Source organism: Aspergillus sclerotioniger (genome assembly GCF_003184525.1).
Source record: "Aspergillus sclerotioniger CBS 115572 chromosome Unknown BO94scaffold_13, whole genome shotgun sequence".
NCBI classification, from domain to species: Eukaryota; Fungi; Ascomycota; class Eurotiomycetes; order Eurotiales; family Aspergillaceae; genus Aspergillus; species Aspergillus sclerotioniger.
In genome coordinates, this window is record NW_020291003.1 from 610,454 (window position 1) to 636,107 (window position 25,654).

General features: G+C 53.3%; 10 protein-coding genes across 10 annotated transcripts; 7 read left to right on the forward strand and 3 right to left on the reverse strand.

Annotated features, from left to right (window-relative positions):
- Window positions 1-529: 529 nt before the first annotated feature.
- BO94DRAFT_491961 (flavin-linked sulfhydryl oxidase) lies at window positions 530-1,670 on the forward strand. Its single transcript, XM_025609169.1, has 2 exons — window positions 530-946; window positions 1,008-1,670. The coding sequence occupies exons 1-2, from the start codon at window positions 759-761 to the stop codon at window positions 1,480-1,482; spliced, it is 663 nt and encodes a 220-aa protein (XP_025467776.1). The 5' UTR covers window positions 530-758; the 3' UTR covers window positions 1,483-1,670.
- BO94DRAFT_535005 (coatomer subunit alpha) lies at window positions 1,606-6,155 on the reverse strand. Its single transcript, XM_025611674.1, has 8 exons — window positions 5,958-6,155; window positions 5,814-5,863; window positions 5,435-5,754; window positions 5,046-5,381; window positions 4,020-4,986; window positions 3,372-3,967; window positions 2,234-3,318; window positions 1,606-2,181 (listed from the first exon to the last, which is right to left on the reverse strand). The coding sequence occupies exons 1-8, from the start codon at window positions 5,985-5,987 to the stop codon at window positions 1,927-1,929; spliced, it is 3,639 nt and encodes a 1,212-aa protein (XP_025467777.1). The 5' UTR covers window positions 5,988-6,155; the 3' UTR covers window positions 1,606-1,926.
- A 560-nt stretch (window positions 6,156-6,715) lies between these two features.
- On the forward strand, window positions 6,716-9,365 carry BO94DRAFT_491966 (uncharacterized protein; the record flags this gene model as incomplete). The annotated part of the gene is made up of 6 exons (XM_025609170.1): window positions 6,716-7,317; window positions 7,700-7,899; window positions 7,947-8,038; window positions 8,087-8,886; window positions 8,950-9,167; window positions 9,223-9,365. 6 exons carry the CDS (start codon window positions 6,716-6,718, stop codon window positions 9,300-9,302), a joined length of 1,992 nt encoding a protein of 663 aa, XP_025467778.1. The 3' UTR covers window positions 9,303-9,365.
- Window positions 9,366-9,511: 146 nt separating this feature from the next.
- Window positions 9,512-11,778, forward strand: BO94DRAFT_491968 (cystathionine gamma-synthase). The gene is made up of 3 exons (XM_025609171.1): window positions 9,512-9,749; window positions 9,828-9,922; window positions 9,976-11,778. The coding sequence occupies exons 1-3, from the start codon at window positions 9,702-9,704 to the stop codon at window positions 11,639-11,641; spliced, it is 1,809 nt and encodes a 602-aa protein (XP_025467779.1). The 5' UTR covers window positions 9,512-9,701; the 3' UTR covers window positions 11,642-11,778.
- Window positions 11,779-12,222: 444 nt separating this feature from the next.
- Window positions 12,223-13,886, forward strand: BO94DRAFT_516391 (esterase-like/phytase family protein; the record flags this gene model as incomplete). The annotated part of the gene is made up of 3 exons (XM_025609960.1): window positions 12,223-12,497; window positions 12,563-13,731; window positions 13,798-13,886. The coding sequence occupies exons 1-3, from the start codon at window positions 12,229-12,231 to the stop codon at window positions 13,884-13,886; spliced, it is 1,527 nt and encodes a 508-aa protein (XP_025467780.1). The 5' UTR covers window positions 12,223-12,228.
- A 369-nt stretch (window positions 13,887-14,255) lies between these two features.
- Window positions 14,256-15,655, reverse strand: BO94DRAFT_556450 (putative tubulin-specific chaperone c; the record flags this gene model as incomplete). The annotated part of the gene is made up of 4 exons (XM_025613866.1): window positions 14,256-14,462; window positions 14,522-15,244; window positions 15,295-15,483; window positions 15,530-15,655. The coding sequence occupies 4 exons, from the start codon at window positions 15,653-15,655 to the stop codon at window positions 14,256-14,258; spliced, it is 1,245 nt and encodes a 414-aa protein (XP_025467781.1).
- A 171-nt stretch (window positions 15,656-15,826) lies between these two features.
- On the forward strand, window positions 15,827-16,350 carry BO94DRAFT_60771 (uncharacterized protein). Its single transcript, XM_025616545.1, has one exon. The coding sequence runs from the start codon at window positions 15,998-16,000 to the stop codon at window positions 16,265-16,267; it is 270 nt and encodes an 89-aa protein (XP_025467782.1). The 5' UTR covers window positions 15,827-15,997; the 3' UTR covers window positions 16,268-16,350.
- Window positions 16,351-16,433: 83 nt separating this feature from the next.
- On the reverse strand, window positions 16,434-19,666 carry BO94DRAFT_465452 (uncharacterized protein; the record flags this gene model as incomplete). The annotated part of the gene is made up of 5 exons (XM_025608117.1): window positions 16,434-17,021; window positions 17,071-17,520; window positions 17,573-18,253; window positions 18,317-18,994; window positions 19,052-19,666. The coding sequence occupies 5 exons, from the start codon at window positions 19,664-19,666 to the stop codon at window positions 16,434-16,436; spliced, it is 3,012 nt and encodes a 1,003-aa protein (XP_025467783.1).
- Window positions 19,667-22,529: 2,863 nt separating this feature from the next.
- Window positions 22,530-24,339, forward strand: BO94DRAFT_465655 (S53 family peptidase; the record flags this gene model as incomplete). The annotated part of the gene is made up of 2 exons (XM_025608125.1): window positions 22,530-24,016; window positions 24,063-24,339. The coding sequence occupies 2 exons, from the start codon at window positions 22,530-22,532 to the stop codon at window positions 24,337-24,339; spliced, it is 1,764 nt and encodes a 587-aa protein (XP_025467784.1).
- Window positions 24,340-24,593: 254 nt separating this feature from the next.
- Window positions 24,594-25,654, forward strand: rpnL (proteasome regulatory particle lid subunit rpnL; the record flags this gene model as incomplete). Its single annotated transcript, XM_025609961.1, has 2 exons — window positions 24,594-25,283; window positions 25,376-25,654. The coding sequence occupies exons 1-2, from the start codon at window positions 24,726-24,728 to the stop codon at window positions 25,652-25,654; spliced, it is 837 nt and encodes a 278-aa protein (XP_025467785.1). The 5' UTR covers window positions 24,594-24,725.

Below are 25,654 nucleotides of genomic sequence, written 5' to 3' on the forward strand. Positions count from 1 at the left end.
GCAGCCAAGCGCATCCGCTTCACAGTCAATTCCTCCATCCTCCCGGACTTGTATACCTTCGCAACAGCGTCACGTAGCGCGCGTTCCAAGACATCACCGGTAGGAATCGCAGGTGCGGACTCAGCCTCAGACTCTGGCTCGGAGCTCGAAAGGGCGTATCGTGGGGCCATTGTGATCTTGGCCGTGGTGAATTGCTTCTCCGTCGCGATAACGTCAATCGTCGCGTACTACCTAGAGGAACGCGGAGCTAATTTGCCAATCAACCACCTATCGCGTCAACGCCACAGTACCTCGCACACGCGACACGCAGAAGCATATGCACTGTCCAGAGTTAATTAGTATCAACCTAAAAACACGCTAGGCAGAAGAGGCCAGACAAATTCCCTAAATTGTAGGCAACAACAGATGCTGGAGACTCCCTCCGTCTATCCAAGGAGCGGAGCGGAGATAACTCGGCTGACAAAGCCGGCACCGGGACGATCTAGAATCCGGAGAGATTGTTGCCCATTCCGCCGGTGCAACTTTCGCGCGCATTACCAATCATTTACCATCCGGGCAGATAAATGAAAGATTGTTCCTGGAAAGGTCCGCGGAGACTTACCCTTATTCCTAGGATCAGGACAGGACCATTCCGAAGTCGTGTACATACATACTCATCGCGAATTGACTGACATATTACTACTACCGCATACTTCTCGTGAACGAACCCCGAATACCCTCACCACCATCACCAAGTACTACTACGTACACCAAACACAATGTCAGATTCGAATAACCCTGGGCTAGACACCCAAAAACACCTCTTCATTTATCAACAGCAACAAGCCACAGCCTCCTCCTCTTCCACTCAACAACCATCAACACCAGCATCCACGAAAGATGACTCCGTCCCCGCGGGGATGACCAAACTCCCCAACGGCGTCATCCTCGACAAAGACGGGAAACCGTACGTCTGACCTCATCCCTTCCCTCCCATCCAACATCCCCAAACTAATATCTCATCTCAGATGCCGTCTCTGCACCTCCGCTGCCTCCTGGCGCGCCCTCACCAAACAAGCCAAATCCACCCCCACCACTACCGCCGCCGCCAGCACCCCCTCCTCCACCACCCCAACAACAGGATCATACACCGACTGTCCCCCAGACTCCGAAGCCCTGGGCCGCTCAACCTGGACCTTCCTCCACTCCCTCACAGCGTCGTACCCGGTGCGGGCCTCCAACGAACAACAATCCGAGATGCGGACGTTCCTAGGGATCTTTTCGCGGTTGTATCCGTGCTGGGTATGCGCTGATGACTTCCGGAATTGGATGGCGGAGCCGAGCGGGGCGAATGAGCCGCGGTTGAATGGGCGTCAGGAGTTCGGGGATTGGATGTGTAGGGCGCATAATGAGGTGAATCGGAAACTGGGGAAGAAGGAATTCGATTGTCGGCTTTGGGAGGAGAGGTGGCGTACCGGGTGGAAGGATGGGAGGTGTGATTGATCTCGCTATTTATGTGGGAGATATGGGGGGTTGTATGAATATGTTTAGATGTAGTAGATATAGATTATGATTCTTGGGGAGGGAAGGGGTGTACTTGTACGTATTATGGGAGTGATGGATGGTGGTAATAGGTGGTGTTGCTGTATATAACACTGAGATATCTACTCTGCATTTTGGCTTCATCAAGCATGAACCACGTCAATACTATCTCACCCTCTTTATCTGTACAGGAGCAAGCGATGCAGAAGAATGTCAAAAACAAATAGTAAAGTAATAGATATACCTAATGTCGCTGAGAATTAAGAAAATCAACCGGTCCATACATCAGAGAGCACGGACCCTCGGCCCTCACCAGAAAACGCATTTTCTATCATGTTTGCACATCGAGAGACGGGGAATTACAAGCGTGAAGAAAAGGAAAGCCGTCGCATCTCGTCATCATCCTCAGTACTGGCCCGGAACGAACAAGCGCAGGCCGCTGGCCGGCGCGCCGATCTCCGTCACTTCCGAGATCCGGCATACGGTGCCCTTGTACTGCTCGTGGTACTTGGCTCCCGTGAAGGGATCCGACACGCTCGGCGATCCGTGGTAAATCGGTGTGTACGAGGCAGCACAGATGTCGAACTCGGCAAACTGGTCGAATCCGATGTCGATCTTGTCCTGCGGACTGCGCTCGCACTGCGCCTTGATCTTTCTAGCCTGGTTCATGGGTTAGTGTGGAATGGTTGTAGGAATTGGAAGGCTTGCTTACCTGTTCCAGAAGCTTAACGGCGCCACCGTTGGCCAGCATGCGGTTGGCGAAGCTGAGGGCCGACGAGTAGTTCTTGTTGGCAAAGGCAAGCTTCATGGCCGCCATCAGGGCCAGTTGCCGGTGTGCAACCTCCAGCTTGGGAATCGTGAAGTACGCAGAGAGCTCGAGGCTTCTCTTGAGGTTGTCGGGGGTGTCGGTGGGGATGGAGCGACGTTCCAGTTCAATTGACATCGCCAGGATGTATTCCCGGGCTGTGTCAATGATCTTCTTTGCCTGTTCCACCTCTGCTTCGGACGAGACTGTGTTGATCAGGATTGCATTCAGAATGCCTCTGAAGATCTTAACACCATCTTCCAGCTTGTTGGCTCTCATAGCGGCGTAACCCTCCTGCAGGTCCACATTGGCGATCGTCTCCAGGTCCTTCGGGATAATAGGCAGAACCTTGCGGCTATCCGTCTCATCGACGGTGCGGCGCACATAGTTCACCAAGGGAGGCAGGCCAGTAGTCGCGGGGAGGTAAGTCTTGGACGCCTTGTACACCTCCAAGAATCGCGGCTTGAGAGGAGCAAAGTTGACCGCTCCCACTTGACGGTTAAGCAGCTGCATGGCGGTCTCAAAGGAACCAGCAGCGACGTGGTCAGCAGCCAGAGGGGAGTTGCGAGCCCACAGGTCGGCCTCTGTGCTACCAGCACCGGCCTCTGCGCTGTCAACGTTCACAAAATCAACGTCCTCTTCGACGTTGATCTCGTCTCCCATGTCCCAACCAGCGACATCCTCTTCCTCATCCTCGAGGGTATCGCGCGCAGTAACAGCGTCACCTTCCTCCTCAGGCTCGAACTCAATTGCTGCAACCTCCTCATCGCCAGCGCCAACTTCCCCAAGCAGAGCCTTCTCGAATGAGGAATGACCGGCGGCCTTGACAGGCCAGTTGGACTTGAAAGTGGGAGCAATGGGGTGCGGAACTCGAGCAGGCTCATCGACTGTGGGAAGGGTGATCTGGTCTTCCGTGAGCCCGCAGGCTTCGAGGATTGATTCAGCCTCCTCCGTCAAGCCGTGAGACTTGGCAGTAAGGTATGCCAGGGGATCTATCATCGATTAGGGAGGGCTCATCACGAAACACTTGCGAGAAATGACTTACATAGATCAACTTCCTTGAACATCTGAATCCGGTCCTCAACGTCGCCGCGGTAAATAGCGTTCTGGAAGCGCGAGGTGAAATCACCACGGTGCTCGGCGATCTTGGCCATCCTGGCGAGTTTCTCCTGATCACCAGTCGAGAGGTACAAGAAAGACAGCTTATCGAAGTTCCTCTGCTTCTGGTAGGCCATCTCAACCGTCTGGTGGTTGCCATGAGCCAGAGCCTCCGCTCCGAGTCTGCTCCACAAGTTGGGGCGGTCTAATTCCCTGGCCATCTCGATAGCTACCTCAAGGTTGCCGCACTCCAGCGCGAGCTCAAAGCGAGTCTGGGGGTCCTGCACGAACTGCAGCGCGATCTCCGGGTAACCCTTCTTTTGCAGGTACGAAATGATACTTTGGCCGACCAAGCTGGAAGTCTTGATGATCTGTAGCATCTCGTCATAGTTCCTCTTGACAAGCGCAAGCTTGAAGCGGTACTCGGTGGGATCAATCTCCAGAACGCGAGGCTTGGCATTGCGATCCAGGCAGTAAACATTACGACCCTTAACCTTGACGAGATAAACAGTCTGGTCCAGGGTGCGGATGATGCCATTGTCACTGTGATACTGTCAGCTATACTACCCATCGCACCACAGGAAGGGGGACATACCCGTTCAGAAGGGAGTACTTGACGTGGTTCAAGGTGGAGTAGAGAAGGACGCCAGCGTCATCCCAGGCCGCGCTCTTGATCCGGATGGTCTCGTGCAAGCTGCTCACTTGCTCAAGGGACTTGGTCACAATGGTAACGTTGTGCTTGCTGAGTAGAGCGGCGTAGAGGCCATCATTGGACCAGACGACGTACTTGACACCGCTCACGGCCAACTCTGCCAATTGTTTCTTCTGTTGGATGTCGAAGAGAACGACAGTCGTAGGCGTGATAAAGAGGAGACATCCGGTCCCACCAAAGTAGATGTCAGTAGTTCCGGCTGGAGGCTTGATCGATTTCGTGGTCGAGTTGCTCAGATCCTTAATGTCCACCTGCTGATTTCCTTGGCTAAAGACAGCGAATCTGTTGCGTGCAACAAAGACAGCAGAAGAGCCCTGGCCGCGCTTGACATCCGTGGGTTCGACGGCACCAGTGGCATCCCTCGGGAGGTGAATCAGTTCATAGGTGCCACTGTCGGTGGGGGAGGTGACCAGGATGGCACGCTCAGCGGGGTTGTACGAGAGGGTACGAGGTGGCACCCAAGGAGATCCCAGCTTGCGCAATGAGAGCATCGGAGGGGTCTCAATGTTCTTGGTGAAATCATACGACTTGACGTGCTTCTCCTTCGTGATGTAGAAGAGCTGGTTCTGGTGGATGGCAGATGCCGGTCGCTCCCGCTCAAGCTTGAAAACCATGACACCAGTGTCGTGGCCGGCAGCAAACAGATTGATCTCCGGGTGGGCAGCGATGACCCAGAAGCGATCCATGTCGCGCTTGAACGACTGTACGGACGTCCTCTTGTTCAAATCCCAGCACCGGATAGTCTTATCCTCGCCGACGGAGAGGATAAGGTCCTGGTGAGGGTGGAAGAGACAGGCAGACGCATTCTGGAAATGGCCACGGCAGGTATCGACTTCCCACGCTTTCGTGTCTATACACCCATGTCAGCATCATATACCGCATCCCTCCATATGCATCCTGGTAACTTACCACTCATCCTCCAGAGCTTGATGAGACGATCGTCACCCGCGGAGACAATCAGAGGCAGGGTCGGGTGGAACGACACCCAATTGACACCCCGGTCGTGGCCCTCCAAAACAAACTTAACCACCGCATCAGTGTTTCCAAACATGTCTGCCTGTGCGGGGTTGGCGCGGGCCATCTGATCTTCGAAGGACATGGACGTCGGGGCCGAGTGCTTCTTCCGCAATCCCGAAATATCCCAAATCCGAACCGATTGGTCCAATGAGGCGGAGGCGATAAGGTCTTCGGTAGGATGGAACTGCGCGCACATCACATAGTGGTTGTGACCGGTCATGGTGCAGACTGTGAATGAACCGTCAGCACCCCTCGGGACAGGTGGCCAGATGCCGACTTACTCAAAGATCTGTTCTGCCAATTCCATATTCTGATCGTCTGGTCATCTGAACACGAGAGAATCCAGGGCAGTTCATGATGGAAGAACACCGTCCGCACGTAGTCCAGATGGCCGTTCAGTGTGAACATGCAGCGGCGGGTCTGGTAGTTCCAGACCTTGATCTTGTAGTCGTCACCTCCAGAGACGAAGAGGGGCTGTGTTGGGTGGAAGTCAATGCCGCGAACGGGACCATCGTGTTCTTCGAAGCGATCAATGAGGGTTCCCATGCGGTAGTCCCATAATTGGATGGTTGATGAATGAAGGGATACTAGGATCCATGGCCTGCTCGGGGGTCAGCAGTGATCAATTGCGACGCGTCGAATGGATGATCGTTAACTGACCGCTTGGGGTGGAAGGCAATTCCCTTCGCGCGGGAGGATTTAGATTCAAACTATTGAGCGAGAGAGGGAAGTCAGTTCTTGTCCGTGAGGGCAGCAGCTCCGCGGCGATAGGGGGGGGGCTGGCATTGGGAGGGGACAACGGACCTTGGTGAGCATGTTGGGAGAGGACTGCATGTTGAAGGAGGGTTGGCCGGAGCCGCACCATAGAGAAGCAAGCTCCGCACACAGGGGTAGAAAGAGGTCAGAAAGGCGACCACTGCATCCACTGCAACGGCGGGAGGAATGAGCAAAAGATACGGGGAAGAGTGTCTGGACTCTGGGCAGCTGGTGGTTCCGTCTGGATGGCGGTAAACGTGGACTTATTGTGTCGCCCGCCCGGCGCAGCCAATAGCCAATAAGCGAGTCCCGCGGGCCAATGATGGGCCCGGCGGTGAGCAGCTGCCGGGGCGTGGCATCGCTCTCCGTCACGGGTCCGTCGTTGCGCCTCTCTTCTCTTCTCCCTCCTTCACTTGGGTTCCGGTGGAGTACCAGAGCTGAGAAATAGACGGTGATCTCACCTCCGCCCCCCTTCTCGATGCTTCTTCTGGTCTTCCCCCGGCGGGAATCCCCATTGCCTGCCCCCGCAGAATGGGACCCAGCGCGATTTCCTTATCTTGGCCCCTTTCTGTCTGCTACGAGAACCGTTTGAGCCTCTTGGTCCTAACTTTCCCGTCTGCGTCAATTTGTCCTTATCATTAAACTGAATATAAACACATTTGCTTGTGATCTCGCTTCCTATTGGACCATCCTGTTTATTATTCGATGCGCATGTGTCTCTTACCAACACTTACCAGATCAGCATCTAACCATCAGAAGAGCGGCATCATTAACAAAATTATCTATTCCAATCGGGCTGACACATAATGACGGAGGTGCTCGGAAAGGGAAACCCCCATATATTTGTTCAACCACACGATGAACCGGACGCATTTTCGTTTCCGTCGCGCAGCAACAGAGGCAGTTCAGGGATTCCATCAGGCGCAAGTGCAGCCCATTCAGAAGAGGATACAGTATTCAACAGCAGGTCTGAGGGGTGTGGCGACGTAGTCCAACCGTACGCCATCGAAGAGCCAGAAGATGATCCGATGGAGACCGCGGGGAAATCGGCAGGCAAGCCGGTGATACACCTATATCTGGGAAATAGTTCGGACATATGGCAAGGAGAACTGGTGGATTCAATGGAGGGCCTCTATTGCGACCCGGACTGTGCCAATCACCAGTCGACCATCAACCACAAAAGAGGCAAGAAAAGAAGGCCATCAGCGACGGCGGCAGGGTCATTCCGACTGTTTAGACAGTTGTCATCTGGCACGACGCCCGATAATCAATACGACTGGTCTATCGATGCCACCAAAAGGAGACGCAGGAAAGGCAGATGCGCAAGGGAGCAATTTACGGCGTTCCCAGGAACGTTCTGGCAACACGAAGCCAATGAGACTGAATCGTCCGATAGCTTCATTTCAAGGTCTCCATCAACAGATGCCAGTGAAGCTCAACTCGCCGGATACACCGGGACCGATACGATGGAAATCGATGAATGAGGTATTTCTGCAAGAAATTGGCTGCCTCTACTTGGTCAATCAGACATCCATGCTTCAGTGCCATTCCCCCGGATTTAGAAACGCGACACGTGACGTAGTAGACGCGGCGCTAGTACACAAAGAACTGGACCCTGTATGACGTCACGCGGCCCTCATCGCCGTCACCGGCGAGTCTGGAGCCCATTGGCGACAACCAAGCGATCGTCCATTCTCTTCGTCCACTCAACTCTCATCGTTGTCTTTGCCTGCATTCATACCTGTCGATTCCCCCTTCAACCGCCTGACATTGGCTACGATGGCAACCAGAACGTCCACCCGTCAAGCTGCTCAAAAGGCGAAGGAAGCCATTGCGGCCGCTCCCGACGTCAAGAGCCGGGGTGCTGCTGGCACGAAGCGCAAGGAAAGCACCGACAAAGGCCCTGCGCCGAAAAGAGGCAAGAAGACGGAAGACAAGGTGACGCCGAAGACTCAACCGCCGGCGACAGACGAACAGAAGGCCACAGATGGTATGGCCCATACTCAATTGACTACGGATCTAGGCTGATGCGATTAGAAGGGGCGGAAGTGCCGGAGAAGAATGACGTAAAGTCTCCAGAAGAACCCAAGAAGTCAGTCGAGGAGGAGCCCGATAGGAAGACTGAGGAAGTGTCTGTGGCGAAACCTGCAGAGGAGCCTATCGAAGAACCTGAAGAGAAACCTGCGGGAAAGCCGGATGAGAAATCCGAGCAGAAGGACGAAGAACAGAGCGGAGAAAAGCCGGACGAGACGGAGAAGCTAGAGGAGAAATCTCAGCAGAGTGAAGTGAAGAACGAAGAAAAGCCGGAGAAGACAGAGGAAATGCCAGATAAGAAGCCAGAGGAGAAGCCAGAGGAGAACGCCGCTCCTGCTCCTACTGACGGAACCAAAGCTGGCGTGAAGACATCCCAAGAGCGGGAAGAAAAGGTTGCATCTAACGTGCTTGAAAAGGGAATTATATACTTTTTTTACCGACCGCGAGTCAATGTTTCAGACCCTCATAGTATTAACGATGTTGCCCGGAGCTTTCTGGTACTGCGACCAATGCCCATTGGTGCCACACTGGATCAACAACAGGGGTCCGTGGAGCCTGGAGCGAAGTGCCGGCTGATGATGCTGCCTAAGAAGAAGTTCCCGACCTCCGGTAAAGAGCGGGACATGGGGTTCGTCGAGAAGACCGGCCAGTCCATGAAATCGCTGCAAGAAAACTTCATTGCTGGTAATACGTACGAAACGTCAACCCGCGGCGAGCAAAGCGTTCCCGAAGCCAGACCGTATGCAGAGGGCGTCTACGCGATCACATCTACCAAAGGGTCATCCCACTTGGCCTACGTCTTGACTATTCCGGAAACGATCGGATCGATCCAGGAAGACTTCGGTCTGCACTCTCGTGGCAGCTGGGTCATTCAGTTGAAGAATCCCAAACACCCTGGCCCGTCATATGCCCATATCAACAAGGAACCAGAGTATCCTGAAAGGTAGGAACGAGCTGATAGCCCTCATATATAAGCTTGGACAAGCCAGTTACTGATAGAGTGTAGTGTGCGTGAGAAGTTCGGTGATTATCGTTGGGTTCCAGTTCAGCCCGAATTCATCGATTATCCCAATGCACAGTTCCTGATGATCGGAGCGGCCACCGACGACCTGGGCAAGGCCGCGACGGCAGAAGATGGCGACAAGCAGGCCAACGAAGAGCAGCCCGACGATGAACTGGAGAAGCTGGAGCAAAAAAATGAGGAGCGGATCGAAGGACTGCGAGGTGAGTCTCGACCCTTTGGTCGTCTTTCCTTGCCCATGATACTAATCTATGCCAGGCAACGATACGATTTATGAGGATCTGGGATTGGATGCGAAGAAGTATCCAAAAGTGCCGACGACCTGGAACAGCAAGTGAAGGGTTGAGTGTTGACAAGATCAAAAATGTATGATATGATAGAATCAAAAATATTGTAGCCAGTGATCCCGTGTGCGCTTTTACCACTATGTAGATGACTCGACGATGACCGGAGTACCCCGCACTTAGCCTCCCACGAAGGATTCGTACAGTGAAGTATAATAATAGAGGGTAAATCTATCCATAGTTTCCTCTGTACTCTCCTCTGAAGACCATATAGTTGCACTTTATCAATAATCGCAGGGATTGCCACTACGTCACCGTGGTCTAGTTTTCTCCTTTCTGGGGATCGGATTTTAGCGCATTCCCGAGATCGGAGCTTCTTTCACCATCCGCTTACAACACAACATTATCTTGCAATTTCAACCATCTTGAATTTCTCCCAATATTTACCTCAAGATGTCAACCATAGAGCTTGGAGATTCAATTCCATCCCTCACACCCCATGTAAGTTATGTGTCCGTGTAATCGCTCTTGTGGGCTCGGAGTGCCAAGTGGTGAGTCACAAACTGACCCTTTCCATAGGCTGTGAGTGTGTCTCTGCCAACATGGAGGGATAATGTGGGTTACGAGGAGGGCGACAAGCGCGTCTTAGACAAACTTCCAACGGGTTATCCACGGTATATACTTGATATCTTAGGCCTGATAAATCCTCAACTAATCCCTTGATCAGATTCTTCATCCACAAACTCATTGTGGCTTTTGCGGATGACATTGTCGCTAAATATGGAACCCCGGATCAGACGGCTATGCTGTTTCCATTTAGCAAGATCTCTCAAAGATGTCTTGACTTCATCAAGGCCAAAGCCGAGTCTGGCTTTGCTGGAGACATCAAGATCATCAATCTGTTCCTCGATAAGAGCAAAGAGGTGTCGGACATGATTGCGAAGGTCTCACCCTCGGTATCGGCTGTGATCTTCCACAAAGATCTCTTCCCCATCGCGAAGCAATACTGGCAGCATTCCGGTGATGGTATCTCAAGCCGACAGGCTGAATTTTGCCACGCACTCTTCTTGGATGGCAAGTTGATCAATCCCGCGCCTCCGCAACCCACGGTAAATCAAAAAAGAGGCCCGAAGAGATACCAAAGAGGATCTGGATTTCAGACTCCCCCAAGAGAGAGCAAAGCTACCTCGGAAAATGTTGGAGTCTCTCAGCTATCTTCTAAGACCGATGCAGCAGAAAGGGAAAGTACGCAGTTCCTGGAGGAGCGTTTCGGCCGAAATCTGGATATATCGTTTGTCGACAATGCCAAGGTAGCGATCCGTCGGCGCGTAGCTGGCTCCTTGGTGGACGAAGTGGACCTTGCAGTCGAACCAAGGCCCAATACGGCCTCAAACACACGAGGAGTGACGGGTCTTTCCGACAACGACGTTTATCTCTACCCCTGCGGAATGAACTCCATCTTCAACACACACCGCATGATGCTCAAGTGCAAGGGTCAACTGAAGAGTATATCGTTTGGGTTTCCCTATGTGGATACCCTCAAGATTCTGGAAAAGTTTGGCCCCGGATGTCTGTTCTACGGAAATGGCTCATCAGAAGACTTGGATGACTTGGAAGCTCGCCTGAAGGCTGGCGAACGATACCTGGCCCTCTTCTGCGAATTTCCCGGAAATCCCATGCTAGCCTGCCCCGACCTCAAGCGAATCAAAAAGTTGGCCGACACCTATGACTTCGGCGTGGTCGTTGACGAGACGATTGGAAACTCGATCAACGTCCAAGTCCTTCCACATGCAGACGTGGTTGTGAGCAGTCTCACTAAGATTTTCTCGGGCGACTGCAATGTGATGGGCGGGAGCGCTATCTTAAATCCCGAAGGAAAATACTACCAGGCCTTGAAGAACGCTTTCGACGCCGATTACGAAGACACCTGTTGGGTCGAAGACATTATGTTCATGGAGCGCAATAGCCGGGACTTTGTGAACCGAATTAGGGAAATCAACCACAACGCCGAAGCCATCTGCGATGTCCTTCACGCCCACCCTCTTGTCAAGGAAGTCTACTATCCCAAGTATGGTCCTAGCAACCAGTTCTATGAGGATTGCCGAACCCCAACAGGCGGATATGGTGGCCTGCTATCTTTCACTTTCCATCAGAAAAAGCACGCGATTGCATTTTACGATCGCATCGAGACTGCGAAAGGACCCAGTCTCGGTACAAACTTTACCTTGGTGTCACCCTATGTTATCCTAGCGCACTATTGGGAGTTGGACTGGGCTGCAGGGTTTGGGGTGCCAGCGGATCTGCTTCGTGTTAGCGTTGGTATCGAGAATTCGGAAGACCTGAAGGCACGGTTTGCAGTTGCATTGCAAGCTGCTGAAGCAGTTGATTCTTGAAAGATCTCAGGTCTATGTTAGAGGTGGAACCAGGGCCATGGAAATTGTCTAACGTACTACTTAGAGAGCGTTTCTATATTCTCATTGTTTAAAACAGTAGTTCTTGCAGTGAGCCATCAAGTTCCAGTTCAAAGTTCAAAGTTAATCTGTCTCTCACGATTGTGCCTTGAGTCTACATGGCACTAACTCGATCAACACAACACTATAATACCTGCGATTGCTATCATCGTTTACAAAGGACTATTGTAAGCTCCAGTTCAGTCACTCCAACGGATCCTCCTTCACAGTTCACCAACGTCTTCTGTGTCCCTACCGAGCTTCTCGAGGAGACCTGGAATGTCGGCCACTGGGTTGAGGCTGACATCATGGCTCCGGGAGTGGCGGTGGTGGCAGCTAGATCCTTCGAGCTCCCTGTTGATCTGATGCAGCAAATCGCATGCCTGGATACACCCACGTTTGGTGCCAATGCTCATGGTAGTATACCGGAACCGGGTAACCCTAAGATTATGCCTTCTGCATAATTACTACATCTCCCCCGCTTCATCACCCCCTCGGGTCTTCATCTTCATGCACCTCCATCCATCAACATGCGACTGCATTCTCTTCTCGCCACGCTGCCCTTCACAGCAGCAGCCCTAACCTCCTCCAACATCGTCAACCAGACCACCTGCGGCAACACCACCTACACCTACGTCGGCCTCGAAGGCTACGGCTTCGTACCCTCCAACGCCACCGACAAATATGGCGACACCATGGGAGGCTTTGGCAGCTCGGCCGCCTTCGACCTGGCCACCTGGCGTCGCACCGGCCTCAACTCCTACACCGGTATTCTCTACACCCTTCCAGACCGCGGCTGGTATCTCCCTCCCTTCCTTCTGCCCCTCTCGTCCATCCATCATGTCACCTAACCTTCCTCCTCAGGAACACCAACGGCACCCTCAACTTCCAACCACGCATCCATACCTTCAACCTCACCCTTCACCTGGCCCCCAATGCCTCCTCATCCCACCCCTCCCCTCCCAACATCCACCTCCACTATCTCGACACCCTCCTCCTCACCGGACCAGACAACCAACCCCTAACCGGCCTTGACGCCTCCTTCACCGGCACCTCCAGCTACCCCAACTTGCCTCCCCTCCCCATCGCCGTCTACACCGGCGATGGCTTCGGTGGCCCCGGCCCCGGAGGCCACCGCATCCCACTGGACTCAGAAGGCCTGGCCCTGCCCGCTCATGACCCCTCGCACATCTGGATCTGCGACGAATACGGCCCCTACATCTACAAATTCAACAAACACACCGGCCAAATGGTCCAAGCCATTCAACCTCCCCCAGCCTATCTCCCCCGTCGCAACTCCACCCTCAGCTTCAGCGCCGACAGCCCCCCAATCTACAACCCCTCCCTAACCCCCTCCCCAGCGGACCCCGATCCCGGTCGCGACAACAACCAAGGCTTCGAAGCCCTAACCATCTCCCCCGACGGCCGCAAACTTTACACTCTCCTCCAATCAGCCCTCAACCAAGAAGGTGGCCTGAAAAAGACATCCCGCAATCAGGCCAGACTCCTCCAATACGACATCTCCTCCGGCATCAACGCCACCTACGAACATTCCTACGTAGTCACTCTCCCCAAATACCACAACCCCACTAAAGACGAAAAGGTCGTCGCAGCACAATCTGAAATCCACCTCCTCCCAACAGGCGACTTTCTCATCCTAGCGAGAGACTCTGGCTTCGGACACGGCCAATCAAACTCCTTATCCGTCTATCGTCACGCAGATATCTTCCACATTGGTTCCAACACCACGGACCTGAAATCTCTAACGGGTGTAGATTCCCCTAACGGAACCATCGCCTCCAAAAAGGGAACCTTGAATCCTGGCATCACGGCTGCAGAATACTGCCCTTTCCTTGATTACAATATCGAAGACCAGCTCGCTAGATTCGGCCTTCATAACGGCGGACCGCAGGATCAGTGGTTGTTGAATGAAAAATGGGAGAGTTTGGCGCTGGTGCCGGTGGACCCGGACAGTGATAGCACCGAGTATTTTGTGTTCAGTATTAGTGATAATGATTTTATTACGCAGGATGGTGAGTGATTTTTGTTTGGTAGTTGGTGGGTTGGTGGGTGAATGCTGACAACATCAACTGAACTAGGGTATATGAATTTCGGTCGCTTCAGGTATGCTGATGCATCAGGGTATAATTTGGATAATCAGGTGTTGGTGTTTAGGATTCGGTTTTAGGTGAGTGCTGGTGGTGGAGGTGGCTGAGCGGGTTGTATTTGTATATATATTTTGAGTTGAGTGGAGACGATATCCAGATGGCTTTTGTGATTGAAAGATGAATTATTGTGATGATTTATGAATGCAGTATTTTATAGATGCAAGTTTACCATACAAGAGTGGTATTTTCAAGTGAATCGGCCAGAGATTTGGTATGTTGACTGGTTCCATCAACCATGCAATCAAAGTAGAGAGTGAAAAATAAACACATCCCAGTCCCAGTAGAAAGTAGCTGTTCACCTAGTCTGTACGGTTCACGCACTCAGCAATGCAACATGCATACTTCACAACCCAGACGCCAAGTCCCTTATCCCTCCCATAACTGGAAATTTAAGCCTTGGAAATTTTGATCGCGCGCAGAATATCATCCAGAGACCAGCCAGGCCCGCCCGGAACAATCTCCGCCCATACTTCCTCCGGGACGGCATCCTCGGCGTCCAGCAGGCTCCAGTTCGGACTGGGCTCGGGCTTGATCCACTTGAAGTCTTCGATTTGGCTCCAGTGGTCCTCGTCATCTGGGCGGTCGTGGTCCAGGGCCTATAGGTTTACATTAGATATTGGGTATTTGGAACAATCTACTAGAGTGGGATGCTTACGTAGACCCGGGGCTTCCGACCGAATCGGATATTCGTGCAGTCCTCGATGATCGGATTGCTGGACGCGCTGAGGTAGACGTCCACATTAGAGCAGCTGTGCATCCGGAACTGCCGACAGTCAACCACGATGATGCTGTTTTCCACTCCCGTAATGTGGGCTGGACCGTTGATCTGGCCGCAGACGAGCAGACTCTCCTTGACATTCTTGATCGTGAGACTGGCGTACGGCTTTCCGTTGGCAGTAGGTATCGACATGTCGACTACGCAATGGCGTAGAGATGTGATGGATGCGGGTACAGTGGCGGTCGAGCCTGAGGATGGAAGCATGATATGTAGATTGTGGTGGTTGTTCACGGACACGGAGGACACCGCAGTTGCAGCGAAGCCACCCGCGTGTTCTGACTTGGGTTTGTCTTCATCATCGTCCACAGATAGGGCAGGAATAGAAGTAGGAGCAATCTCCGGTCTTTGTAGGTGGAGGCGGTTGTCGGGTTCATTCAGAGGTGTGGATGGATACATGGGGGTCTGTGTCGCGGACGAACTGACCGAGGATGTTCCAGAGGAGGCGAACCCAGGAATGCTGCGTCTACCTTGAGCGGCGAGATGTGCCGCATCTGACAGGGAAATGGCGGAGGAGTTCTTCTTGGTCTTGAAGCTGAACTTAGGGCGCGGCTCGACGGCAGCACGGGTCTCGACTAGCTTGTCCTGCAAAGCTTTGATGGCCTAAGCGGGTCAGCATGCCCCGGCTCATCGAGAGGCGTCATGAGGTATACCTCTGCATATACCCGCTGATCATAGGTTGGGATATAGCTGGCCGCGTCCTTGACCTCGTTGGACAAGCGCGCAATCCCAGCCAGACAATGGTCGGTTGCGTCTGTCCGTTCTCCTCCCACTAACGACGTATCTGCCAGCCGATCCATCTGTTCCTGGAGCGCTACAGGGAGAACAGGTGTCAGATTCCTCTGTCCAAGAGGAAAGAGCACAGGTTATCAACTAGATCAGCTCAACCATACCAGTGATCTCATGTTGAAAATAGCGGAAGAACCGTTCTTTCAACGGGATCTCCGATTTGAGGATCGTTTGGTTTTCGGCTTGGGACGGCCGACGGGCCGGGTCAAACTGAGGCATGGACATGACGGCGGTGGTTGATGCAGATTGAAGGCAGCGCGAGGGAGAGATGGAAAGGCGCGGCTTGAAGGAAGATTGGGCGTAGAATGGACGACGGAGATGTATTGATGACGTCGACCCGAACTCGCTTCACTTGCAGCCGGTTACGAGGGGAGCCCTGGAACGTTGAGCTGGAGCTCGGACAAAATGGGCAGGATCTGGTGATGCTCCGAAGTGAAGTGAAGGGGGTTGGAATGCTACCAGAAACCGGAATAAGTATTAGCTGTTCACGTCTCATGCAGGCAGGCAGACAGTCAGTCCACCGGCATTAGTCAATAGGGGAGAGGGGCACCGGCGCCGTAATGGCCAATGCCGAGTCACTCCCCCGCCGATCCACCTCCGGTCTCCCCGGAATTAAAGGGAAGAATCAAGAGTCACTCACCCCGGGATCAGGATGCACTCAAAAGCACGGCGGGTCCAGCAGCTTCTGGGAAGCTCGTCGACGCACGAGACAGCAGCAAAAGCTGGGGCCGGATGGTGACGTCGACTACTGCCCTCGGAGCCCGGCGATTCTCGCCTCCGCCCGCCTGCCCCTCCCCACTAGCCGTTTCCGGCGACGACAGCGGCCCCGAGCTATAAGGCTGCCAGGCTGCCAGGCTGCCACTCGAAATACATTGATACATACATTCATTGCACATTATACCATTAGATTTCGTCACACATACATGTAGAGCGGGTGGAAACCCCGCAATCCATAGCGCCAACGCCGACACTCCAGCCGCCACGCTCTCTCGTTCTTTTGAAATCACATCGACGACAACTCTGGCAAATCCGGACGGGGGATGGACGGCAAACCGTCAATCTCCGCCACCAGCTCGCTCGATAGCAATGAGTGCCGCCGGCGTTGTGTATGGAAGTCAGCAGCCAGCGGTCGTTCGACTGCCAGCCGGTCGAAATCGGATCGCAGATCATAGTCGCTGGTTGCCTCGATGCCGTCCTGCATCCGGATCGTCCTCAGCAGCAGCTTGCCCGATTTAACCCAGAAAGCAAGTGCCTCAGTCTCTTGGGGGAAGGACACAGCCAATTGTCCGGGCCGGAATGAGGACTCGTTGATCTTGGAGGCGGCTTTTTTCGCTAGCGAATGCTTGAGGCGCCCATGGGCCTTCGAATCGCACACATACATCTGGCGCATGCCGTTTGCGAGAATAAATCGAGTTCCAGATGGTGACTGCGCTGCGTGCACGACTCTGGCGCTGAAAGAGTCGTTCACAATCTTGTCGTCCGCCATGGAGAAAAACGACGGGTATTCTTTCGCAAAGAAGGCCGTCAGAAGAACCGCATGCTGGGTACTGTCATAGAAGACTCCAGTAAAGTCTCCATCATTGCTCGTCCACTGGGGAACGTTAGTGATTCCATTCCTCAGATAAAACTGGGATACATACCGGTGGAAGCTTGAACGACTTTGACTTGTCAGGGACGATACTCCATTGTTGAAAGGTGCAGTTCCACACATCGACATATGCGTAGTGGTCTCCGAGATGAGTAGCGATGACGAAGTGCTTCCCGTCCGCGGAAAATTGAAGTTTCCTCTCGATGATGGCTTCTTGTCTCTTTGATTCGTGTGCAGTCCCCTTTGCACTGGGCGACGCGCCCATCACAGATCGGTCACCAAAGTCCGACAACCGACCCATCCCACTGCCCAATGAGACCCTCTGGATGGTACGTGTGCATATCTCGTACACTCGAACCTGGTCCTGAAGAGTAAAGGCGACGTATCTATCGTTGCGGGACATAACCATACAGGTGATGGGGAAAGACCGATTCTCGGTTTCGATAGTAAGGTAAGCTTGTGGGACGTCGCTGTCGTTCTCGAACACGATGAGTTCGTAGTGCTACATTTATCAATACCCGCTTTATGAGAATGCATAGAAGGATCACGCATACCTGTCCAACGGAAGCGATGACGGCGCATCTCTGGTCTCCTGCTGCAGCTTGCTGCACGCCAGGAATGTCATACTTATGCCCCTTGGGCTTCTTGCCATCGCCTACGCCTAATTCAAATCTCATCACCCAGTTGCTGCCTGCACCCCAGAAGAGCAGGCAGCTCCCCGAGGTTGAGAAGCAAAATCGGGGCTGGCGAGGTAACTGGTGTCCCCTCGAAGAATTTTTCCGGAACAGGCCTGTGCCACCAGCAAAGGGCAACTTGACATTCTTGAGGTCTCGGGAAAGGGTCTTGATCGCTTGCCTGTCAAAGGTCTGGTCCGTCCTGCTACGCGATAAGATTGGAGTGAAGACCTCCGACGTGGTGGCCATCGGCTGTTTGCTTGTCACTTTCGACAATGCAGCTGGGTATGTTGGAGGCGAGATTGGGCGTTTGGACAGTTCCGTGGACTCGAGCCGTGACGACTGACTGGTTGAATGACTGAGCGAGCTGGAACAGGATGTGGTATCTCTTGAGGTCGGAAGGGAATCGCGTCCGTCAGCATCCGAGTCTGACAGGAAATGCAGGGCATCTGATAACTGCTCGAGAGGCTCAATCATTCGGGCATGCTGTATTTTGATATTACCCGGGCAGAGGGGGCAATCGATATTCATCGTCAGAAAGTCGGGGTTTCCCTGTAATTGCTAAGAGAAATGTCAGGGTGTTGCAATACGCATACTGGGAATGGCATGAGTTCTTCGACCTACCTCGTATGCTCTCTTGTCATGGCTCCTTAAGCTCTCCTCCAGTAGTGTTCCGGGTACCGGGTGTACTGCAGGACAGTTGACAACGTAGACAGCACTAGATCGTCCTGTTTTCAATTGCGCTTTCCGATCCACCTCACTAGCAGACGAGCTCTGCAGCCATTGAGTGAGGTGTTGTTGGTAATCGTGGGAAAAGGCCTCAAGTTCTCCGTTGCAGTCCCACAGCTGAACTCTGCGATTGATGAGCCACCGTACGAACTGACCCGAGGCCTTCTCCCATGAGTTCCGGATAGGGGACATCTGGGACCAAGTATCTCGGATTCTCCGTGTCTGCAATGGCGGGTGTTCTCCAGCAGTCTGACTCAGAATTATAGTCGCAAAGATTCGAAGAGGCGCATTATTAAACTCATCGTCAAAGGCAGCCAGCATCGTCCTCGTGAGCTTCTTCTTAATGTCTTGTGCTTGGTCACAGGCCTCATCGACTTGGTAAGCCGCAGGGCTCGTGTAGCCTTGCTCTTGGGAGACCCGACGGCGATCGATGTGACATTGGATGACAGCCGAGTCAACTGCCCATAAAATATCGAGTAGGAGACAGAAAGAAACCAATTGATCCGCATCATTCTTCATCACGCCCGTCAAAAGGTCAGTGATAAGCCTATCTGGCGCCCCCGTAAGCGGATACTAAGAGACAGTGAGTTGCTGTCCCGACCAAAGTTGTATATCCTTGCCAGCACTTACAAGACCCGTCGCGAAGGGAGGAAGATAAGGCTTTCCGCTGTCCAATAGAAACGCCTGGGTCGCTGACAGATCCGATGATCCGATCCTAGCAATGGCCTTTGGGAGGAGGTCGGTGATCAAGAATCGCTCGACATTTGACAGGTCCGGGTTTCGCCAAGCCGCTCTCATTGCTCGCTCCAACTTAAACTTCCGGTCGGTATCTATCGTCTCCCCGCGCAGCAGGAGGACTCGAATACCCACGAGTAGTGTATGCGCGATGAGGAGCCTGTATCGGATGAGATCCCCATCTGTCGACTTGGGGCAGGGGAAGAGCTCAATCTTAATCTTGACCAAGTACATCAGAGCCGAGAAGACACTTTCGGATGGTAGTAGATAGGGTAGGAAGTAAGGGTGGCAGTCGCGAACACTGCTCAGACCCTGGAGGTAGGTTCGCTGGGCATCGAAAATGGTCTTGATCCAGAAGACGGACCGGATGAGCGGCTCGACCGGGGCCTGGGCATCCTGTTGGTAGAGCGCGATGTCGAGCGCATGCTCCCCGATAATTTCACGTAGTATGTTGGCAAGATCACGGCGTCCTAGCTGTTCCCACACGGCTGCCACGAGCGGATGTGACATGGGGGAGACAGGGATGGCAAGCCACGGACATAAGAGCGAACAGACTTAAGTTCGATCACAGACGACCGGTTTGGGGGCAAGACAGGGAGATCCGATCATCGACAGAGAGCCGCAACAAAGATGATGTTGTTTCAGAGTAAGGGAGAAGGGAGAAAGAGGGTTGAGGCGCTGTGCCCACTTCCGCCAGGTGACCCAGACCGATTGGGAGGCAGCCATGCCGTACTAGGACAAAAGTGCCTGATGTAGGTGTGCTGCAGCCCTCCTCGATTTTTTTTTTCCAGCTTATGCGAGGCTGCGTGTCTGTCTTACATGGTTTGCTGGGTTGGTGGCAGTCACCCAGTCATCCGGCCCGCTATTGGCACGGGAGGGGTTGCAAACGCCCCAGCCTCGCCATGGCCGGTCGACGATAAGTAACTATCTATTAGTAGCGCATAGTATCAGCCATAGTCGATACAACGTGATGCCGGGGATTAGGAGGTGTGAGTCAACCGTGGAAGCAATCATACCTCGGGGACTCATTTGACCCTTGATAGGTAGTTGATGGCCGAAAGATACGCGTGTGGCCGAATGTGATAGAAGGGGGGGGAGCGCAGATGTGGGAACTGGGAAGAGGGAAGATCATTCCTCGCTGGTGATGGAGGCCTGGACACCTACCTAGACAGGGATCGCTGGTGGAGGAGCGACCAAAGCAGTAAGGTACCGGCCCCTGTCTGCATTAGCCACGGTCTCCATTTCCTCTTCATCGGATTCTTGCGGGCATTGGAGTGGTCGGACTCGACTTAGGGCTCCTTCGCTTGCGTTGATAGCTTTGAGGGAATTCGATCCATGTCTTCAGCTCTGACCTGACTGCCCCCAAGGATTCTGGATCTTGCATGGTGAACAGGACCGATCTGGAAGCATAGAATGCTGACAGGACGCCAGACGGTGCCTGAGGACGGGCGGCGCAACGAGGGAACTACTAGAGTCTAGAGGTACCCCGCCATGGACCTCCCCGGTCACTTCCAGGCACGGGCTTACTGTTTTAGCTACCCAGCTAGGCTCGTCCAGGTAGTACCACCGTTGAGAGTTTTTTTTTTTTTTTTTGGACCCCACGGCGGTTCCGTCTCGCCTGCAATTAGCGGGAAGCCATGGAGGTTCTGATCCAATAATCCAGCGGTCTTCCGCGGTCGGCATTCTTCCTCGTGCTTACCAACCAGAATGCCAGGAACTTGCTTTTTATGCCTGTCTATCGAGCATGCGATACCAGATGTTTGAACCTCGGAAGTGTCATCGACTCGAAGGTAAGCGTGCGTGGGGTGACCTGGATTCAGGCTATGTAGAGCTATGGTCTCACTCATCACACACTGGACTATAGAGAACCAACGATTCCACTGTTCTAGGCCCAAGCGCCCGGCTAGATGGTGGCTCCTCTTTTGACGGGTCCCACAAGAGGTCCCAGTGCACGAGGCTTGAGCTGTGCTCCATGGCGTCCATGGCCACTACCGTATCGCCCCGACGATTATCAGCGCATTATGGGGAGCAACATTTTCTTGCTGCGAGTGCGACTTCTCTACCCAGAATAATTCGATCAGATGATGTATATACGGGAGTAGCAGTACTCTCTACACCGTATGCGCCACAACATTTTCTTGCTGCGAATGCGACTTCTCTACCCAGAATAATTCGATCAGATGATGTATATACGGGAGTAGCAGTACTCTCTACACCGTATGCGCCACAACATTTTCAGACTATGGCAGTCAACAGAGTGTGAAATACACCATGTTCTGGCATGGCGGCTGGGAACCCCACAATGCTGGCTGTGTTTATCCGCCAAAGTCAATGCACATCCACAATCATAAACTCCTCTGGGAGCCCAAAGGAGAAAGGAGTATTCATAATGACCCAAGGCGCTATAACAAAGGAACGGGTTGTAACGGTGGGCATGAGACAGCTCTGAATAAGTCTCCGGTTCTTTGTCCGCCGTCGGTTGACCGTCGAGTCCAGTTGAGACAACCGAACTGCAGGTGCCCCGAGCTTGTTCAACATCAACCGGGTAGATACAGCATACCGCACGTACATTGGCCAATGCGCCAAGTACTGTGTACTACCAACTGAGGTTCCCGTGAAAATGCTTGAATCTCTTTGTCACATTCACACCAACTAGAGGTCCGCTCATTAGCAGAACTTCGAGACCAACCGTGGTCGAGGTTCTATCTGCACGTCCTGATTGGGCTCATTCCAGAGGCTGTTGCTAAATGAGGGGGTCAATAAGAACGGGTCCATTGAGCCCTGAATAGTCTCTACACCGGTTGCGCCGCCTTTACACGTGGTTAAGGCGCGCTCGCCGCCAAGAATGTAGAAGCTTCGAATCCCTGATCGAATGGAATCATCTATCCCTCGTTTTCGCTTGGAGTCACTCAATACGTTCAGACCAACTTGCTAATCCAACCCCATTAGCTCGCAATCTTTACAGGAATTCCAATGATCATGGCGTATAGTACCCGTGGATTGCCGGGACTGAATTCTTGCCATGTGCTGGGCGAGCTGTCACATTCTCAGCTATCCTTTGAATTGCGCGATAACTCTAACACGTCACACCAACCAGAAGGCACAACAAGATGCTGCCTCATTGGAATAACCGACGTTCCTTATGATATCGTCAGTTCATGTTGGGCGGCCTTCATGTCGATTGTTGGCTACCTAACCACCGGACCAAAGGATGCGGATACAGTCAACCACAGCACGCCCCTCGCTGAGAAGCCCATGGGATTTGTATGCCGGCGGCTTCCCAACCCGCAAGTGACTAAAAGCCTGGGTAGCCCTCAACTCAGGACTCCGTAGTTACCAGCTCCTCCCTTATCATTTTATGTGGCATCTGGGGATGATTTATGTCAAATACCTCACAGGGCTCCTGTCCCTCTTTCATGCGGCTGTGGCTGCTAAGTCGAGATATGTGGTGATTGAACAGCTGAACAGCGCACCCAATGGGTGGGTAAGAGGCGCGACTCCTTCGCCTTCTACTGCGATGAAATTTTGGCTGGCGATAGAACACGAATACAAGGCAGAGTTCGAACAGAAAGTCATCCATCTGTCGACTCCTGGCCATCATGACTATGGTCAGCATATGACTCGTGAGGACGTTAGGGCCTTCCTGCGCCCTTCTGATCAAGCCTCAAAGACAATACTATCCTGGCTGGAGTCCGAGTTTGTTCCTTCGGATTCCATCGAAGAACATGGAGACTGGATCACATTTACAGTCCCTTTGTCCCAAGCAGAGTCAATAATGCGGACCGATTTCTATAGCTTCCACCGTCCGGGGACCAACGAGACACAAATTAGGACGCTGAAATACTCCGTCCCAGAGGATGTCGGTCCCTACCTTCAAATGATCCAACCAACGACCCACTTTGGACATCCGAAGACGCAGGCAAGTCTGCCGGGTCTCATGCCAGTGGCGGTCGATATCGATGACCCAGACGGAAACTGCTCGACGGGGGTAACGCCGGGCTGCCTTCGTCAACTCTATGGAATCTTTGACACCAAGGCGGACCCTAACTCAAGTAACGTGCTTGGCGTTTCCGGTTATCTGGACCAGTACGCACGCTACAGTGACCTCGAACAATTTATGGACGTGTACGCGCCGAATAGTACAAGCGCCAACTTCTCGGTCGTGTCTATCAACGGTGGTCTTAATTTACAAAACTCGCGCCAGTCGAGCACGGAAGCAAGTCTTGACATTCAGTATGCTATCGCGGTGGCGTACGATGCCAACGCGACGTTCTACACCACTGCGGGACGGGGACCATCCGTTTCGGACCAGGGCGAGTGGAGCACCAATGGCTCGACCAATGAGCCGTATCTTGAGCAGCTTCTATACCTCCTAGATCTTCCAGACGATGAGCTTCCCGCCGTTCTCAGCACATCTTACGGGGAAGATGAACAGAGCGTTCCGGAGCCATATACACGAGCCACATGCAATCTGTTTGCACAACTAGGGGCACGCGGGGTGTCTGTGATATTCAGTAGCGGGGATTCGGGCGCTGGGGGGTCGTGTCTTTCTAACGATGGAGCCCAGAGGATTCGTTTCCAGCCTATTTTCCCGGCGCCATGTCCATTTGTCACCGCGGTGGGTGGCACTGAGGGCATTGGTCCAGAAAGAGCCGTTGACTTCTCGGGAGGTGGGTTTTCAGATCGCTTCTCTCGTCCGTCATACCAGAACGCAAGTGTGCAGAGCTACCTTGAGACCCTGGGCGACAAATGGGATGGATTATACAACCCAGATGGCAGAGGTATCCCCGATGTTGCTGCTCATGCCAGTAACTATGTCATCAGAGACCACGGAGAGTGGTTGAGAACTGCAGGCACAAGGTCAGTACCCGTTGCTTTTACCTGAAGCGATCTAATCAGTTTTCAGTGCTGCTGCCCCCGTCTTTGCAGCGATTATCTCTCTATTGAATGCAGCGCGGCTTCAGCAGGGGAAACCCACACTTGGGTTCCTCAATCCGTGGCTGTACTCACTGAACCAGACAGGATTCATCGATATTGTGGACGGTGGCTCAGTGGGTTGTGATGGCATAGCCGGAGCTCTGGTTCCCTACGCAAGCTGGAATGCCACCAAGGGATGGGATCCAGTCACCGGCCTCGGGACACCATTTTACCAAACTTTGGAGCAGATTGTTAAGAATTCTTAAAGTCGCGCAGCAGCTTGTTGTGTACTCCGTAGTACAACTGCCTATTACTCAGGCTTGATCTTCTTAACTATTAACTATATTTCCTAACCTGGCCCCAACAGATAAGTATAATCACAAAATAACCAAAAAAAAATCAAACCGACAGGGTGAGGTGTTTCTCTCTCCTATGTAGTATGAGCAAGTATGTCAATATCACGTGACCGACCTGGCGGCGAAGCTCCTGGAAGCTGCCGCTGCCAACGTCACGACCAGCACTCATCCTCCAAACCACACCTTCACCTCACCAAACCCACCTAGCCATTCATCCCATTCCTCCGCCACCTCGCTCTTCTACAAACAATACCCCCATCGCCGCTACCCACCTCCTCCCATTCCCACCCGCCAAAATGGCCAACGATCTCCAGGCCATCGTGACCGAGCTCCACAGCGCCCTCAGCCGGGGACAATTCGAGGCCGCCAACGACCTCCTCAGCCGCGCCAAGCGCGCCCTCCTGCTGCAGAATGTTCTGATTCCCACTCCCTCCGCACCAGCAGACCAGGTCGCTCTGGCACGCGAGGTCCTCGAGCTCGGAGCCTTGTCCTCCATCCGTCAGACCGACGCACCTACCTTCACACGATACTACCAGCAGCTGCAGCCGTTCTACGACCTGGAGCGCGACAACTCGAATGCCGGCTCTGTCGATATCCGGAACAGCCAGCGCAGCAAGATCACGGGCTTGTATCTCCTGCTGTTGCTGACTATGGGCGATAGCACGAGCTTCCACACGGTGTTGGAGGGTCTGGTTGAGGAGGCGAGTCTCAAGGGCAAGAACGTCGAGGATGATCCGTTCATTAAGTATCCGGTTGAGTTGGAGCGCAATTTGATGGAGGGTAGCTATGATAAGGTGTGGCGGGAGACGAACTCGGAGCGTGTGCCGTCGGAGGATTTTAAGCTGTTTTCGAATGTGAGTTGATGTCTGTCTTCTTCCGCTGAGTGTTGCTCTGCGTGGGTGGGTGGATGGCTGGCTAATCATGGTGATGATGTGGTATGGTATAGGTCCTGGTGGGAACCATCCGCAGCGAAATCGCCGACTGCTCCGAAAAAGCGTACCCGTCGCTCCCCATCTCCAACGCCAAGAACCTGCTCTTCCTGGACTCGGAGGGCGCTGTGATCGAGTTCGCCCAGCAGCGCGGTTGGGTCCTGCGTGATGGCCGTATATATTTCCCCGTCGAGCCCGAGGCGGCTGCCCGGTCCGAGAAGGATATTCTCGTGGCCAGTGGCACGATCATCGAGAATGCGATCGGCTATGCGCGTGAGCTGGAGACGATCGTCTAG